This window comes from Cetorhinus maximus, chromosome 4, assembly GCF_964194155.1.
Source record: "Cetorhinus maximus chromosome 4, sCetMax3.hap1.1, whole genome shotgun sequence".
In the NCBI taxonomy this organism is placed as follows: domain Eukaryota; kingdom Metazoa; phylum Chordata; class Chondrichthyes; order Lamniformes; family Cetorhinidae; genus Cetorhinus; species Cetorhinus maximus.
Genome location: NC_135882.1, coordinates 176,150,320 through 176,166,438, shown reverse-complemented (window position 1 = coordinate 176,166,438; position 16,119 = coordinate 176,150,320). Strand labels below are relative to the sequence as shown.

At 44.2% G+C, this 16,119-nt stretch overlaps 1 protein-coding gene across 4 annotated transcripts in view; it reads left to right on the top strand.

Moving 5' to 3' along the window:
- Positions 1-16,119, top strand: part of lama3 (laminin, alpha 3) — a 500,534-nt gene that overhangs the window by 364,107 nt on the left and 120,308 nt on the right. For all 4 annotated transcript variants that reach the window (XM_078541180.1, XM_078541178.1, XM_078541182.1 and 1 more), the window contains exons 36-40: positions 7,675-7,815; positions 8,593-8,754; positions 10,073-10,174; positions 11,720-11,803; positions 14,327-14,557. In XM_078541180.1, coding sequence (XP_078397306.1) covers positions 7,675-7,815; positions 8,593-8,754; positions 10,073-10,174; positions 11,720-11,803; positions 14,327-14,557 — 720 coding nt within the window. The remainder of the gene's footprint in view (positions 1-7,674; positions 7,816-8,592; positions 8,755-10,072; positions 10,175-11,719; positions 11,804-14,326; positions 14,558-16,119) is intronic.

The window sequence follows — 16,119 nt, the reverse complement described above, 5'->3', positions numbered from 1 at the left end:
GCTGCATAGTAGAACAGGCTCGAGAGGCTGAATGGCCTCCTCCTCTTCCTATAAACCAATTTCAGATGGGGTAATAGGTAAATGGGATTAAGAGAGCAGGAGAGTGTCATAGTCAAGATGGGCTCAGAGCAGGTGTGTGGCATGAGGAGATAGGAGAGAAGCTAGAGAGGCTGGTTCAGGATTGGGGAATGTCGAGCTTGCTGCGTGAAGGAATGTGGCAGAAGCAGTGGAACAGTTGTTCTGAATCTTTGGGTGGAATTCTCCTATCCTGCCCATGGCAGGTTTCATGGCGGGTGAGAGTGGAGAATTTAGCAGGAGGCCAAAAATTGAAAACATGCCAGTGTAAAAATACTTTGCTATTCTCCCGATGGCAGGTTAATGGCAGGTTAAAGGTTGGGTATCCCGCTGTACAGTGGCGTGAACACCATTTGCATTCATTACTATCTCATGAATGCTCATTAAATTAGCTTCTTGCCAGAATCACATACTGCCTTCCAATCTTGTGTAACGCCAGCAAGAAAGCATGGTCGGCCTGAAGCTTGTTTGAAAAAGGGTAGCATCAGACCTTACTTCACTCGCAAGTTTGAGATGAGCATAGCACAAGTAGCCTACCTTTAATAACACTGCACCGGTCTCGTCATGATGCCAGTGGAACATCATACTGCTGGGGCTGTAGGGTTGGCCTGTTCCCAGTGTTTGCCTCCATAGTCACAAGGACACCTCTGTGTAGTGGTACTCAGGCAGGGCTCAACTTTCAGACACTGACCAGTATTGCGACCTGAGGAGGTGTCAGTGTAGGAGTGGTTTGCTCCTGGTGGGCGCCACCATTGTCCAGAAGGACACCACTGTTCAGCAGTATTCACACAGTGCTGAGCATACAGAAACCGGCATTTCGACCGGGGAAGGAGTAGGGAGGGGTCAGTGGTTGGGAGGGGAAGGGCCAACACAAGGGGTTGATGAGGAGAAGGGGGCATGATGGAAGACAGAAAGGGGCAGGAAGGCTTTGCAAGGTGGTGGAAGCAGAGGGGGAATGATGGGAGGCAAAGGGTAGGTGGGAAACTGGAACCCGACAAGAATAACTGAAGCAGTGACAAACAAGGGGGTGAAAGGGATATCACATGCATGAAGACTCTCTAATAGAAAAGTTGGGGTAGGTGGGTTGTTAGTGTGCCACAAGGGGGATGGATTGCATGCAAACTCATAAGTTGAGGGGGTGTTGCTGGGAAGGGAGACAGTGTAGTTTTCGGTCCTGAGGGTAATGGGGAACTCTGTGAAAGTCAAAGTCCTTGGTCTGGGGCTTGCAGTCAGGAATCAGAGTAGAGACACCCCTGGGCCTCTGTGGAAAGCAGTCAGAGAGCAGAGATACTCCTGGGGCTCTGTGGATCTCACAGTCAACAGTCATAGAGTAGAGACCATCATGGGGAGCAGCAGGCATGCAGCAGGAGTAATCATTGGGAGCATGGTGTACTCCCACTCCGCGAAGGGGCAAGGGTTCTGTGCTCAGTCAGTATAATGTACAGCTTGGTGTGCAAGGCTGTCTCACAGTCACTGTCCATGGACTTGTCTGTCTCTGTACTGGGCTGCAGATGGGATGGTGATAGTAATGGGAGGCATCAGCAGCCTGTATTTGGGGAACGCATAATAAAGGGGGGTGGGGGGAGATGGGCATGTGAAGCTTTTCTGTGGGGGAGGGGTTCACCTTGGTAGGTGACTGTGCACACAGCCTCCAGATGGGGAAGGTAGAGGTCCACATGGGGCATGGGCACTTCAGTAGTGCTGGGCCCAGGGGGAATGGTAGGAATATCCACCACAAGTATGGGATCCAGTATTATTGGGGGAGGGTGGAGAATAACTGGAGCAAGCTCTACCTTCACATCATGAGGTTCCAGCTAGATTTCTGGGACACAGACCATGAGAGGGGGACCGTTGAAGCTCGTTTTGAAATAGTAATGTAGGACCAGCATCTCGCTCTACTGGAGTTATGGTGCAGTTATAAATCAAAAGTAAAAGTGAATCTGAATGGGAGGCTGTGTGGGAGGAGCACAGTGCTGGAGTAAGGGGCCCTTTCTGGGAGCACCCTCTAACTTGTTGGTGCTGCAAGACTGAATTGGAGTCTTATGACAGAGGAAGGAAGAAGATCTCCTTGTGAAGAAAGCCATTAGAAGCCAATGCCTTTATCAGCGCTGTAACAGGGATACTCAGAAGTCAATGGCTTAACATCACATTCACAGCATATCAGCATTAACACATCAGAATGTGAAATTTGGGAATGCAGGCAATCGGTAAGAAGGCACAGGTACAGCATATATGGCATTGCATTGCATTAATGGAGGCCCATCACATGCTCTCCGGAATTGGAATTCCTAATGGGCCAAAGGGCATCCAGTCATTAATCACCATTATTGATCATTAGAATGCCAAATCAGAGATTGGAGCACTGAGCCAGGTTAGGTAGCGCTTGTCATTCAAACCTTTTCATAACAATGAGGGATTCAGATGTTACGTCTCTGGGATGGCATCTTGGTCACCTCAGTGTGGGTGGTAGCACCTCAAAGACAAGGCAGCATCAATGACAATGCAAGTAGGGCAGAAAACACTATAGACCATCACAGTTGTTGTAGGTAACAGATTGTGAGCCTCAGTATCTTGACCAGTAACTCTTCAATATTTCATTTCATTTCAGAGAGAAGGTAAAAGCAAAAATGGATCCAAGGCTCAATTATCATCAATAAGTTACTGATGATTAATGACTGGATACCCTTTGGCCCATTAGGAATTCCAATTCTGGAGAGCATGTGACTGGCCTCCATTAATGCAATGCCATATATGCTGCACCTATGCCTCCTTACCAGTTGCCTGCGTTCCCAGATTTGAGGGTCCTAATGCAATGGAGGAGGTGAAGGACGGAAAGACGACACAGAGTGCAGCTCCAGGAGGTGGCCCCACCTGGTGTCCAGGCTCAAGGGGAACCACAGCAAGAACAAGAGGGTCAGAAGGAGAGACCCAGACAATGGAGACAAATTGCCAGACCAAGGGTATAGTGAAGAAGACTCTACTATTTACAAATGAGTGAGAGACAATGCCGGGCATGTCTGCGCTTGTCCCAATTTCTGGTAGATCGCATCTGCTACATTCTTCGTGAAGACCTGATGCCCCATGGAGTGGGAGGCTATCTCCTACCAGTGACTTTAATGGTGACCACAGCGCTAAATTTCTTTGTCTGTGGGTCATTCCAGGGATCTACAGGGGACCCGTGTGGCATTTCTCAGTCCACAACACATAGATGATTAAAGGAGGTCACAGATGCCCTTTACATCTGCTCTGGACAAAGATAGCCAGGCTGCGAGATTCATCGGCTTTGCCGCTATCTCAAGTTTCCCAAGAGTGCAGGGTGCAATTGACTGTACCCATGTGGCTTTAAGGGCTCCATTGCAGCAGCCCCTAATGTTTATAAACCGCAAAGCCTACCATTCCATGAATGTACAACTAGTGTGTGATCATCGAAAGCACATACTGCACGTTTGTTCCAGTTACCCTGGAGTTGCCATGACTCATGCATCCTGAGTTACTCCCAAGTGCCTGAGATTATCAAAGGGCCTGAACGTCTGCAGGGATGGCTGCTTGGAGATAAGGGGCACCCACTGAAACGCTGGCTGATGACATTGGTGCGTCCCCCTTAGAGTAGATCTGAGGAGAGGTACAAAGCCTCTCACAGTTCCACACAAACCCTAATAGAGCAGATCATTGGGATTCTGAAGATGCGCTTCAGATGTTTGGACCACTCAGGTGACGCACTACAGTACACTCCTGATAGGGTTTCGTGCATCATTGCTGTGTGTTACACCCTTCACAACCTCACACTGCAAAGAGGTGATCTTGCCAGAGGGTGAAATGGAGGAGAACGAGAGCTCTTCAGAGGATGAAGAGTAGGAGGCTCAGGAACCTCAAGAGGGTGATGAGAGTCAGTTTGAAGGTGATGATTCCACAGATGAAACAAGACATGGAAGACGTACCTGTGACACTTTAATCGCTGCCAGATTCATTGGTAGGAGGAATAAAGTGAAGGCAAAGGGAGAAGGCCCAAGTCCTCCTGGCCCTCAATGTCATTCCCTTTCATCTCAAGGAATTTCCAAACAAACCAAATCAAGAATGAGTCCAGCATTGACACTTGCACCTTCTGGCCTCATGATTCACCAGGGGCCCTCTGTATGTGCTCGCTCTCGGAACTGAGAGTCCACTCAACAATGAGAGCAATGCAAGAAGTGACTTGAAGCAGTCCTTGCCACATAATTAAGAAACTACAGTGGACAGTGAGCTGAGCACATGGTTAGGGATCTCCTCCTCCTGTCCGTGTCTTGTCCTTTTCCACTATTACTAAGGACACATGTGCCGCTAATCAGTCGAGGTTGATGAGCTTCCCTCACACAATGGCCTTCCGTGAAGAGGAAGGGTTAGAAGCACATAAATCACAAACTTCTAATAAAGATTTTAACACATCTCCCTGACCTTACACAAGGGTACGGAGACAATCTTCAGTGAGGTTGCTATAATATGAATGTGAATCTCACAAAGGGAGACTGTCACTTGGATGGATAAACCTCAAAATAAGAGGATTCCAATGTACATAATCACAATGCCTACAGGTGACCAAGCCATTCACAGAAACATCAAATGTATTTACAAAAGTGCAACATTTTTGCTGTGGTAACACATCTGTGACCAAAAGTGATTTCAAAATGTCTTAATCTTCCTAACCCGACCACTATGCCTTGGTGCACCTATCCCCGATATTCGCAGCAGAGGCAGAGGCAGTGTGCTGACTGCTATGTCCTGATGTCTGTGTTTACCTTGGCAGATGTCCTCTGGTGGCCCAGGGCCTGGAGGGCCCAGCCTGATAAGGGTTTTGTGCTTAGAGGCAGATCCACCCTCCTCGGCCTAAGCAGCTGGAGTGGATGGGATCACAGGCAGAGGGGACTGTGGGCATATGCACACCCATGGAGTGTCATGAGAGGATGCCCCTAGGGTGTCCAGATGACCAAGGGCCCTGCTCTGACTTCTTGAGGCGATGGTGCACCTGGAGGGAGGTCAAGGTGCCTCGTCCCCCTGTCGCCTACATCTTGATAGTGCCTACCAGCGTGTGTGAGACCATGGAGTCCAGGGCCAAGTGCAAATCTGGCAAAACCTGCTAGACCAAGGTGTTCATGGTGGTTGCCAACCTTCCCATGGTGACCTCGAGGTGCTGGCATGTCGGAGCCACAATATCAGACAGAACGGGAACTGACTCCTCCACCCTTCACTCTAGTCTGCTGAGTGACTGCTGAATATCTGCCTGAAGTTCCGCTGCCTGTTTTTGCATCTCCAGCATTGAGTTGACAGCCGCTTGCAGAAGCTCATCATTTGACCCGGACTGAGCAGGTGGCTCGTCTCCAACAGCTTGCTGAGTGCCTGAGACCTGGGCTATCCCTGCCTCCGACTGCTGCGGGGACGTGTCAGTGAGATGTTCTCCAGTAGGTGAGCCGGAGCCTAATCTAGAGCTCTGCTGCACTGAGGTGTGTGTCACTGTGCTGGTGGAGGGTGCAGGTGAGTGCTGTGCTGGTCTTTCCTCAGCTTCCTCTTCGGATGTGGTTAGGGGGCTGGGACTTATGGTGGGCTGCCTTGTGGGCCTCGATCTGCTGGTGCAGATAGAAAATTGAGTTTTAGCTGATAAGGATGAGGAATATAAGACTGTGTAACACTCACTGTGCTTATCATGATGCGATGAGCTGTTGGAGATGTGATCCATACAGGGTTGCTGAGACAATCCAATCTCCCCTTCCCCACAGGAGCGATCCCTGTCATTCCCAGCAATCTCAGCTGCAGTGTCCTCGAACTCACTGAGGGCAATGATGTTGGCCGTGCCCCCCACTAGATCTGCACTCTTTCCCACCTGTTGCGGGCAAACCTTCCCTGGATGAAGACAAAAGAAAGGCACGTGACGAGAAGGGATGGAGCTTAGGTTGGAAAAGATGTTTGCCCCATGTGTGTGGTGAGCCCTCCCCAGCAGCTCTGAAGATGGAGAGTGCGCAGCATGATAGATGGAACGGTGGCAACGTGAAAGGTTCCGTTAGTCAATCAGTGCTGATATGTGTCCCCTGCTAATGGTTGTGTGATATTCCTGAAGAGAGCAGCCCTTGGACTACACGATGCCATGATGAGAGTTTGATACTGGAGGGAGTTGAAGGATGACTTACCCTGGTGGAGCAGATGAGATCATTCATCCTCTTTATGCACTGGATGGCGTTGCAGGTGCAGTGGGCAGCCGCACTGACATCCTTTGTGATGGCCTTCAAGCCAGAGAGGTGAGGCCGGTATGCTTCCTGGATCTGTCCCTGGGATACAGAACATCTCTATGCACCCGCAGTCCTCTGATCAAGGCCTCAAGGGCCTGATGGGTGAAGCAGGGTGCAGCTTTCTTCTTTTGCTTCGACGACATCTTGAACAGTCTCCTGGATACAGGTTTGCTGGAGAGTGAGATGTGTGTGCTCCGGTGGCATTTAAATGTGGTGCCCAGGCCTTCGACATGACAGGTAACAGGGGGGGCAGACGAATCAGCTCCAAGTGATTCAGAAAGATGTGCTTAATTAATGAGCTTCTAAGTGTGGGATCAGGCGCAATTTCCTGTCCTTCCAAGTAGCAAATTTTGTGCACCAAAACCCGCCTGCCACCGCACTTCGTTTCAAAAACGGACATTTCCGTCCTAAGTGACAAAGCAGAACGTGAGCTTCTTGCGCTTGTTAGAGGTGGGGTGGAAGACGATGTAGATATCCAACATCGGAGGGGCTCAGGTAAGCTTTGATTATGGAATTATCCGGATGCTTTATTGAGTGTAAGATTTTTGGTATGTTTATTGTCACTTTTCTATGCCAGTTATGCATTTAAAGATGTTGAAATACAGTTCCAAAAGGTGATGGAAATCTAAAATTAAAATAGAAGATGCCGGGAATGCTCAGCATACCAGGCAGCATCTGTGAAGAGAGAATTCTGATGGAAGGTCATCAGCCTGAAATGTTAACTCAATTTCCTTTTTTTTTTCTTTATTAATTCATGGGATGTGGGTGTCACTTGCAAGTCCAGCATTTGTTGTCCATCCCTAATTGCCCTTGAACTGGCTTTCTAGGCCATTTTAGAGGGCATTTAAGAGGCACATGATGGCCAGACCAGGTAAAGACTGCAGATTTTGTTTCCTAAAGGACATTCATGAACCAGATGAGTTTTTACAGCAATCACATTTCCTGAGACCAGCTTTAAATTCCAAATCTTATTAATTAAATTTAAATTCCACCAGCTGCCATGGTGGGATTTGAACCTGTGACCCCAGCACATTTGCCTGGGCCTCTGAATGACTAATCTAGTGAAATTACCACCGCACCACTGTCTCCCCATGAGTCATTTTCTGCACACATGCTGCCAGGCCTGCTGAGCATTGAAATACGGTTACTTTGGCTGGGAATTTCTGGCCCCGGCAGTGGCAGACATCATCGCAGGTGGGACCAAACTGCTCTCCAAATGTTCCCGTCCCGCCCGTGACAATGCCGGAAAATCCCGCCCTTTATCTCAGAGTGACCAGGCCATTACATTCAACATGAAAAATAATATTTATACAAACTTCAAATCTTTCTGCTTTAATCATTTCAGGAGAATGTTATGGGTGCACATTGTGATATTTGTCAACCTGGCTCATTTCATCTGGATCCAGTCAATCCCAAAGGCTGCACAAGCTGTTTTTGCTTTGGAGTAACAAACAAGTGTCGGAGCTCCAATAAGCCCAGGACTAAAGTGAGTGAAAAAAATCTGAGTCCTCAATTTTGAATTTCTTCCAAATATATGGTTTATATCTGAAGTAATCTCTTATTCTTAAACTGTGTCCCGCTAGTTCTAATCTCACCCACAAGAGGAAACATCCTCCCAGTATCTACCCTATCAAACCCCCCTCAGGATCTTATATGTTTCAATAAGATCACCTCTCATCCTTCTAAACTCCAATGGGTATAGGTCCAACCTGTTCAACCTTTCTTCATAAGATAAGCCCCTCATCCCAGGAATGAGTCAATTGGATCCTCTCTGAACTGCTTCTAATGCAATTGTACCTTTTTTCAAATAGAGAGACGAAAACTGTGCACAGTATTCCAGATGCAGTCTCACCAAGGTTTTGTACAGCTGCAATAAAACTTCTCTACTTAATAAATAAAAAGTGTTTAAAGAATTTCCTTTTAAAAAGACACAAGTTTTCAATGTCCCGGAGATGTTTCATTACTCTTGCAATAAATGCCAACATTCCATTTGCCTTCCTAATCACTTGCCGTACCTGCATATTAACTTTTTGTGATTCATGTACCAGGACATCCAGACCCTTTGTACCACTAGTGCCTCTATCATTTTGTAATATGGAATGGTGAGCTAGTATTTGGTCAAGCTAATGAATTACTAATTAATTCACAATACATTTATCAGATAATCATCTAATGTATAAAGGTACACTACTTTCACAGTAGAACACTTTTTAATTGTTGATTTAGTTTTGATGTTGCAGTTCAGATTTGTACTTTCTTTTAGCATATGCAAATGAAGAAATGGAATTTATTCACGGGGAATAAGCAAAGCATTCCAGTTGTTTATAACCAACGGAGTAACACTGTCGTAGCTGATATACAAGAACTACCTGGTGTTATTCGTGATTTATACTGGCTAGCCCCAGAGTCCTACCTGGGAGACAAGGTGAGTGAAGCCTAAGGCTTTAGCATTTCATCAAACCGTAAGATGTTACAGGCCGTTCAGCTAATCAAACCTGCGCTGTGTTACTAATCTCACTCTCCAACTCATTCCTCGTATCCTTTGTCACGATTGTGTAATAATGATATCACAGATATTAAGGACAACTGTTTAAAGGTCTATTTCTGTTTTCAAACTTTTACATTAGGTTTAAAAGCATTTTTTCAAAATAGAAGTATGATAGACAACCTGGTACCTTTTCTGAGTTTGTTCAAAGCTTGTCAGACTCTTATCTCTAGAGCTGGCTATGAAGAGTCATTAAAATGCAAAGACTCCTCCAGGGATGTCCACAAGGTGTGATAACCGTTTGGCTTCTAAGGGAACAGGAGACAGGAAGGGACTTCAAAGGACCTCAACTTAATTAACTTCCTTGCTTGTTTAAAACAATGGCTTATTGAAAATTAACATAGCAGCCATTTTTGTGTTTTTGAACCGTATAAGGGAGGCTGTAAGAAGCCATCTTGTGAGGCAGGGTGCAGAACCCCCAGGAAAAACTCTGGGAGGCAACATGAGAGAGGGCTCTTGGCCAAGGGAAGAAAAAGAGGAAGGTACTAAGAAATCAACTGCTGTTCTGCTGAAAGAGTCCAGGCAAATCTGCAAGTGCATTAATGTTATCACTTTTACTTCAGTAACATTCAGCAGTTGTTTATATAATAAATGAACTTTTATCCTGTTTAAGGCTTTGTTAGCTGGTTAATTTTAAATTGGATCATTTGCAAATTTGCTATATACACACACACAAATTCTTAGTTCATGGACCACTTTGAGGAAATGCATTTTATGTGGTTGTGATACCTTTAATTCCTGCTTTATCAAACAACTATTTAATTTTTTTTTAAATGATTTCTGGATTCAGTTTGTGACACAGTTATATCTGCTAACTACAATCTGTATCAAGGTTTTTTTTCTAACTTCTCCTTAAATGCTGTTTTTAATTCTTATGTGGATTCTTATCATCAATGGCAAGGGCAGCCATTATTACCCATCCCAAATTGCCTTTGATATTTGTGATTATCTTCCATACCAAATCTTCCATACCCTATACCAAATTGCCTTTGCTATTTGTGATTATCTTCAATTTTTGCCCTATCCTTAACATCAGGTTGACCACTGTGAATATCACTAGAACTACTCAGAACCTTTTATAACCTTGAAGAACTCTCCTAAGTCACCCTTTTACCTGCTCAGCTTTAAGATTAAGAGCCCTCAATCCTAATTGCTTAAGCAAGGCTTTAAAAGTAACTTTACATCTATTTTCCATCAGGTCTCATCATATGGTGGCTTCCTGACATACCAAGTAAAATCCTTTGGCTTACCAAGTGAAGGGATGACTTTACTTGAGAAAAGATCTGATGTCGAATTGAGGGTGAGAACTGCTCTTTCTAGATGAGAAAACAGAGGGTATATATAGCCAGGATGTGGCACTGATATATGAGTTGATCACAGAGGGGACATTTATGTGCAGTTTTCCCACTGCGTTCAGGTCTGGGCACATCAGGAAGAATGTATTTACCTTGGAAAAGATGCAGCTCAGATTCACCAGATTGATACCTGGGCTGAAAGGGTTAAATTATGAAAACTGGTTGCATTGACTAGGCTTGTATTTCCTCAAGTATAGAAGAATAAGGGGTGATTAATTCAGGTAATAAAATGATTAAGGGATTTGATAGGATAGGTGGAGAGAAACTATTTCCTCTGGTGGAGGTAAGTCCAGAACAAGAGAGCAGAACCTTAAAAACTAGAGCCAGGCTATTCAGGGGTGATGTCAGGAAGCATTTCTTCATGCAATGGGGAGTGGAAATTCAGAACAATCTCCCTCAAAAAGCTGTTCAGGCTGGGAGGATCAATTGAAATTTTGAAAACTGAGATTGCTATATTTTTGTTGGGTCAGAGCATTAAAGGTCATGAAACCAAGGCAGGTAGTTGGAGTTAAGAAACAGAGCAGCCATGATCTAACAGATTGGTGGAACTGGCTCGAGGGGATGAATGGCCTCTTCCTGTTCCTATGTTCCAAAATGCACTCATGAAAATGAAGTCAATAAGATAATTGTAATATGCATGTAGTCAGTTCCAGCAAAAGTATTTTGCTTGAAATAATCTTACAAAGTTACTTTAAAACTTCTGAATTGGAAGCAAGCTACACTGTGCTACACAACAGTGATTGCCAAATTTCCTTGGCTATTCTTGCAAGGTCCTTATCAAACTATGGCTGGAATCCAGAAGGGCCACTTAGAAATAGTTAAGAGCCACCTGCCCAGTGTTAACATTAACTACCAAAGCTTGAGGTGTCAGCTGTGGCTCAGTTCATAGCACCCTCGCCTTTGAATCAGAGGGTTGTGGGTTCATGTCCCACTCCCGGAAACCAAGAACTGTGATTGTACTCGAAAGAGTTGCAATCTGTGACTGTTGATAACTCGAAAGAGTTTAACTACCAAAGCTTCATAGCACCCTCGCCTTTGAATCAGAGGGTTGTGGGTTCATGTCCCACTCCCGGAAAACCAAGAACTGTGATTGTACTCGAAAGAAGTTGCAATCTGTGACTGTTGGTAACTCGAAAGAGTTTCCACTTGTCCAAAAGTACCCAGTTAACTACCAAAGCTAGCAGTTGTTGATTTCCTGGCTATGTCCAATCTAGGTGCATTCATGGAACTTGGAATGGCCAGTAAGTTTAGGAAGGACCCAAGTGGAGTCTGACCAGATCAGTGAATCTGGTGTTGAACAGAGTGAGATCTACCCTGTTCTCCAAAATCCTGTCAACTTTCTCATCTGCCATTCAAGTAAAGTCTTCCTCTGAAGGTAGAATAGTTAATACTTTTAATTTAAAACATTATACACAATGAATGTACAAACAGTATAAGAAATTCTAAACGTAGACTTTTCATCAGGTAAATATAGACTTTTGTATTTTAAGGGTGAACAAATGACCGTTGTTTATTTTGATCCACGGAATCCGCTTCCAGATCGAGTTTACCACGGACGAGTCCGGCTTCTAGAGGTAAGCATAACATTATCGATGATAGTTTGATAATCTATTATTATACTTAATCAAAATTGGATCAAATTTCACAGCTCAGAAACAGGCCATTTGGCGCAACTGATCTATTCCAATGATAATATTCCACACAAGCCTCCTCCAACCCTAATTCATCTCACGCAATCATCATATCCTTTATTCCTTTCTCCCTTGTGTTTTTACATAGCTTCCACTGAAATACACCCATGCTATTCACCTCAACTACACTTTGTGGTAACAATTGCTGCAGGAGTCCCTCAGGGTCCTAGGCCCAACCATCTTCAGCTGTTTCATCAATGACCTTCCAGCCATCATAAGGCCAGGCTTGGTGATGGTCAGTACCATTTGTGACTCCTCGGATACTGAAACAGTCCATTCCCACTTGCAGCAAGTCCTAGACAACATCCAGGCTTGGGCTGACAAGTGGCAAGTAACATTCATGTAACACAAGTGCCAGGTAATGGCCATCTCCAAAAAGAGAGAATCTAATCATCTCTCCTTGACCTCCATTTGCATTACCATCGCTGATTACTCCACCCTCAACATCATTGGGGTTACCATTGACTAGAAATTGAACTGGACTTGCCATATAGATAACATGGCTACAAGAATAGATCAGAGATTGGGAATTTTTTGGTGAGTAACTCATCTACTGACTCCCCAAAGCCTGTCTAACATCTGTAAGGCTCAAGTCAAGAGTGTGATGGAATACTCTCCACTTGCCTGGATGCGTGCAGCTCCAACAACACTCAAGAAGCTCGACTTCATCCAGGACAAAGCAGCCCGATTGATCAGCACCCCATCAACCATCGTAAACATTCATTCCCTCCATCACTGGTGCACAACAGCAGCAGTGTGTACCATCTACAAGATGCACGGCAGTAATTTGTGACGCCTCCTTCGATAGCATCTTCGAAAAAAGTGACCTCTACCACTTAGTAGGATAAGGGTAGCAGATGCATGGGAACACCACCATCTGCAAGTTCCCATCCAGGTCACTCACCATCTTGACTTGGAACTATATCATAGTCAATAGGTCAAAATCTTGGAACTCCCTCCCTACCAGCATTGTGGGCCTGCACCTCATGGACTGTAGAGGTTCAAGAAGGCGGCTCACCACCACCTTCTGAGGACAATTGTCGATAAATGCTGACAATCAGACTAGCTCTTTGAAGGATAGGAGCTGAGTTTCCCTTGTGAGGAAGACAGAATTTTAAAGAATTTTTGTGACTCACAGTGATCACTGATGTCTGGATGGGTTGCTGAGAAATTAGTGGATCTGTCTTGGTTGTGTGCCATTTAACGTGCAGTTTTTGGTGTGTTTGACCACAATTTGCCTGTTAATTCGTGTTTACATCATGTTAATTCTGGATCTTAGAGTATAAGATAGATAGTGTTGACTGTTTACTTTGCTGGCATTTGTATAGAAAAAAAATCAAAAGTTCTTTTTAGTTAAAACAGTGGAATATTGTGGCTTTATTCTTTCAGTAAATACCTGGGAATTCAAATTTCTTCTACTTCACAGCAAAAGTTATTGGTTCCTAACTGAGTTATGACAATACAAAGAATGTTTTACGAGGATGATACCAGAACTGAAAGCTTATAAATATCAGGAGAGACTGAACAGACTGGGGGTTCCTTTATGCTAAAAAAAAAAGTTGAACGTCTAAAGAGTTCCCTAAACTTATGCAAAGGGTTTAATAGGGTAGAGGTACAGAATATGGGTGAAATTTTATCAGAAGCATGGACGTCCCGAAGTCAAGCCCATATACAAGCTCTAAGCTGGTTCTACTCCAGCCAAATTCCACGGGTACGATCTTCACCTAAAGACACTCTATTCCAGATCTGTATAGATTTGCTCCCAGGTCTAGCCTTCTTGGTCTTCTTTTCCAACTGAGCTGACCTACTTCTGAGACTGGGTCTCCCCTGTGTTGGCCAGGCTACACTCCAGTGTCTAAATGCAGGTATGCTCCCAGTCCCTCAGTCACGCTGCTGCCAACAACTACTGTTCACCATCCAGCTCTCTACCAGATAACCACTCTGGGCTTTTCTGAATCCCAACACCCCAGCTGAGCTGCTACCAACAACTAAAACTTCACTGAGCTATATCAACTCTTCAGTAGCACAGAGTTATCACCTGCACCTGGGCATTTCTGAGCCCCAACACCCCACGGGCTTCTCTGAGCCCCAGGTGCACAGAGCTAGCGACCTTCTGCTGCCTTTTCAGCTACCGACGAAACTTGTCACGTGGGCTCACTTTCTCGCCACACACAGGTCCTGTGGTTGTTGTTTCGCACCACACCACCATGCAGGCACAGTGCTCAATCCCTATAGAACTATCAAAAGAATGGCAGAAACCAAGCATGTGTGCTTATCCCTGTCACACTCTGCACTTGTGCTGGAGCCTTAAGTTTAAAATTCAGACTTCTTCACAATATGATACCAGGTAGAATAATATAAAAATTCAATGAGAAATTAAGTACTAATTATCTGTTCTATTAACAGGATAATTTTCAGCATGCTGTCATTAATACTCCAGTAACTAGGGAAGACTTCATGCTCTTGTTGAGTAATTTGGAAGATCTACAAATTAGGGCCCTTTATTACTCGCAAACACAACGCCTTTCCCTTGGCCAAGTTCAGCTTGAGGAAGCTTCAGTTTCTGGAGCTGGAAGTCCTGCTACTAATGTGGAAGTGTGCTCATGTCCCCCAAACTACTTGGGAGATTCCTGCCAGGTAGGACCTGTCATTCACTGAAATACACATTTTCTGTGATATGCAACATGTCAGTTTTTCTTAATGTTTTAATTTTAGCCTTTCAAAAAAAACATTGGATGTTTTTATAACTGGATATTTTGCTGTTCAGTCTGTGACATAAACTGTTGTTTAAAATCCAACGTCCCTTGATCTTTTAACATTGTGGAACAGGCATTTTCGGAATGGAACCTGTTAACCGAATAACTGTCACAGGGGTTGATTCTGCTGGGATAGAGGTTGCTCATAAGTTAGTCTTGGAGCTTTCTACAAATGTGCATTGGTCCTTATTTCTGTATGACTTTACATCACAAGTTTGTCCATATGTAAAACAATCTGTTTTTTGACTTCTTAAAATATGTAAATTGCCTCAAATTACTTTTGATAGATTATTAGTTTAATATTTTTATAAGTTGATTGTATATCTGGTGGTCCGTTCTGCTCAGTAATGTAGTAACTGTACGGGTTTAATAAATACTACACTGATATGTCTGACATTTGTAGCATCTTTTGTTTTCCCCTTTGTGATGGTTTTATCTTTGCACATATTTATCTCTTGTGGTCTTTAAATTTCTTGCTGATTGATTTCTGCAGCTAATGTTTTCAGTTTTTACTGTGGGGTAATTTTTATTTGATGTCTAATCTAACCAAATAATAACAAGAAAAATGTCCAGAGTATTGACTTGCTCATTGGTTAGAAAATTTGGGTTTGAACAAGGTAACGATTTTGTGTTGTAGCCGTTGTTTCTTCAGTTAATACTTTTATGTAGTCATTGGAGAAATGCATATTTGTTCATATTCATTCTCTGAAACTTTCGGTGCTGTAAATGTTGTAGATCCATTCAAGGAAACTGTGTAAATTGCGTTATTTTACATTAATATGCAGCTCATATTCTGATTTATTGATATTGAAATTTTTGCTTACCTCCACATCCGTAATATCAAGCGACCCAGTTCCTGCCTCAGGCCATCTGCCACTGAAATCCACATCTGTATTTTTGTTCCCTCTAGATTCGACTATTCCAGTGCTCTGCTGGCTGGCCTCCCATACTCCGTTCTCAATAAATTTAGGATTATACAAAACTCTACTGCCCACATTCTAATTTGCACCAAGTTCCGTTCACCCATCTCCCTTGTGCTCACTGACCGACACTTGCTCCCGGTTTGGCAACACCTCAGTTTTAAAGTTTCCATCCTTGCAATAAAATGGCTATATGACCTTGCACCTCCCCATAACCTCCTCCAGCCCTACAACCCTCCAAGATCTCTGCGCTCCTCCAACTTTGGCTACTTACACACAGTTGATTTTAATTGCTCCACCATTGGCGACTGGGTCTTCAGCTGCCTGAGTTCTAAGCTCTTATTCCCTCCCAACCTCTCTCTTTTTCTCTGTCCCTTTAAAACACGCCTTCAAACCTACCCTTTTTAGATAGCTTTTGATGACCTGAATTATGTGGTTTGGTGTCAAATGTGGTTTCATAACAGTGAATGACCCTGAGATGTTTTACTATGTTAAAGGTGCATTTAGTGCAAGTTGTTGTTGT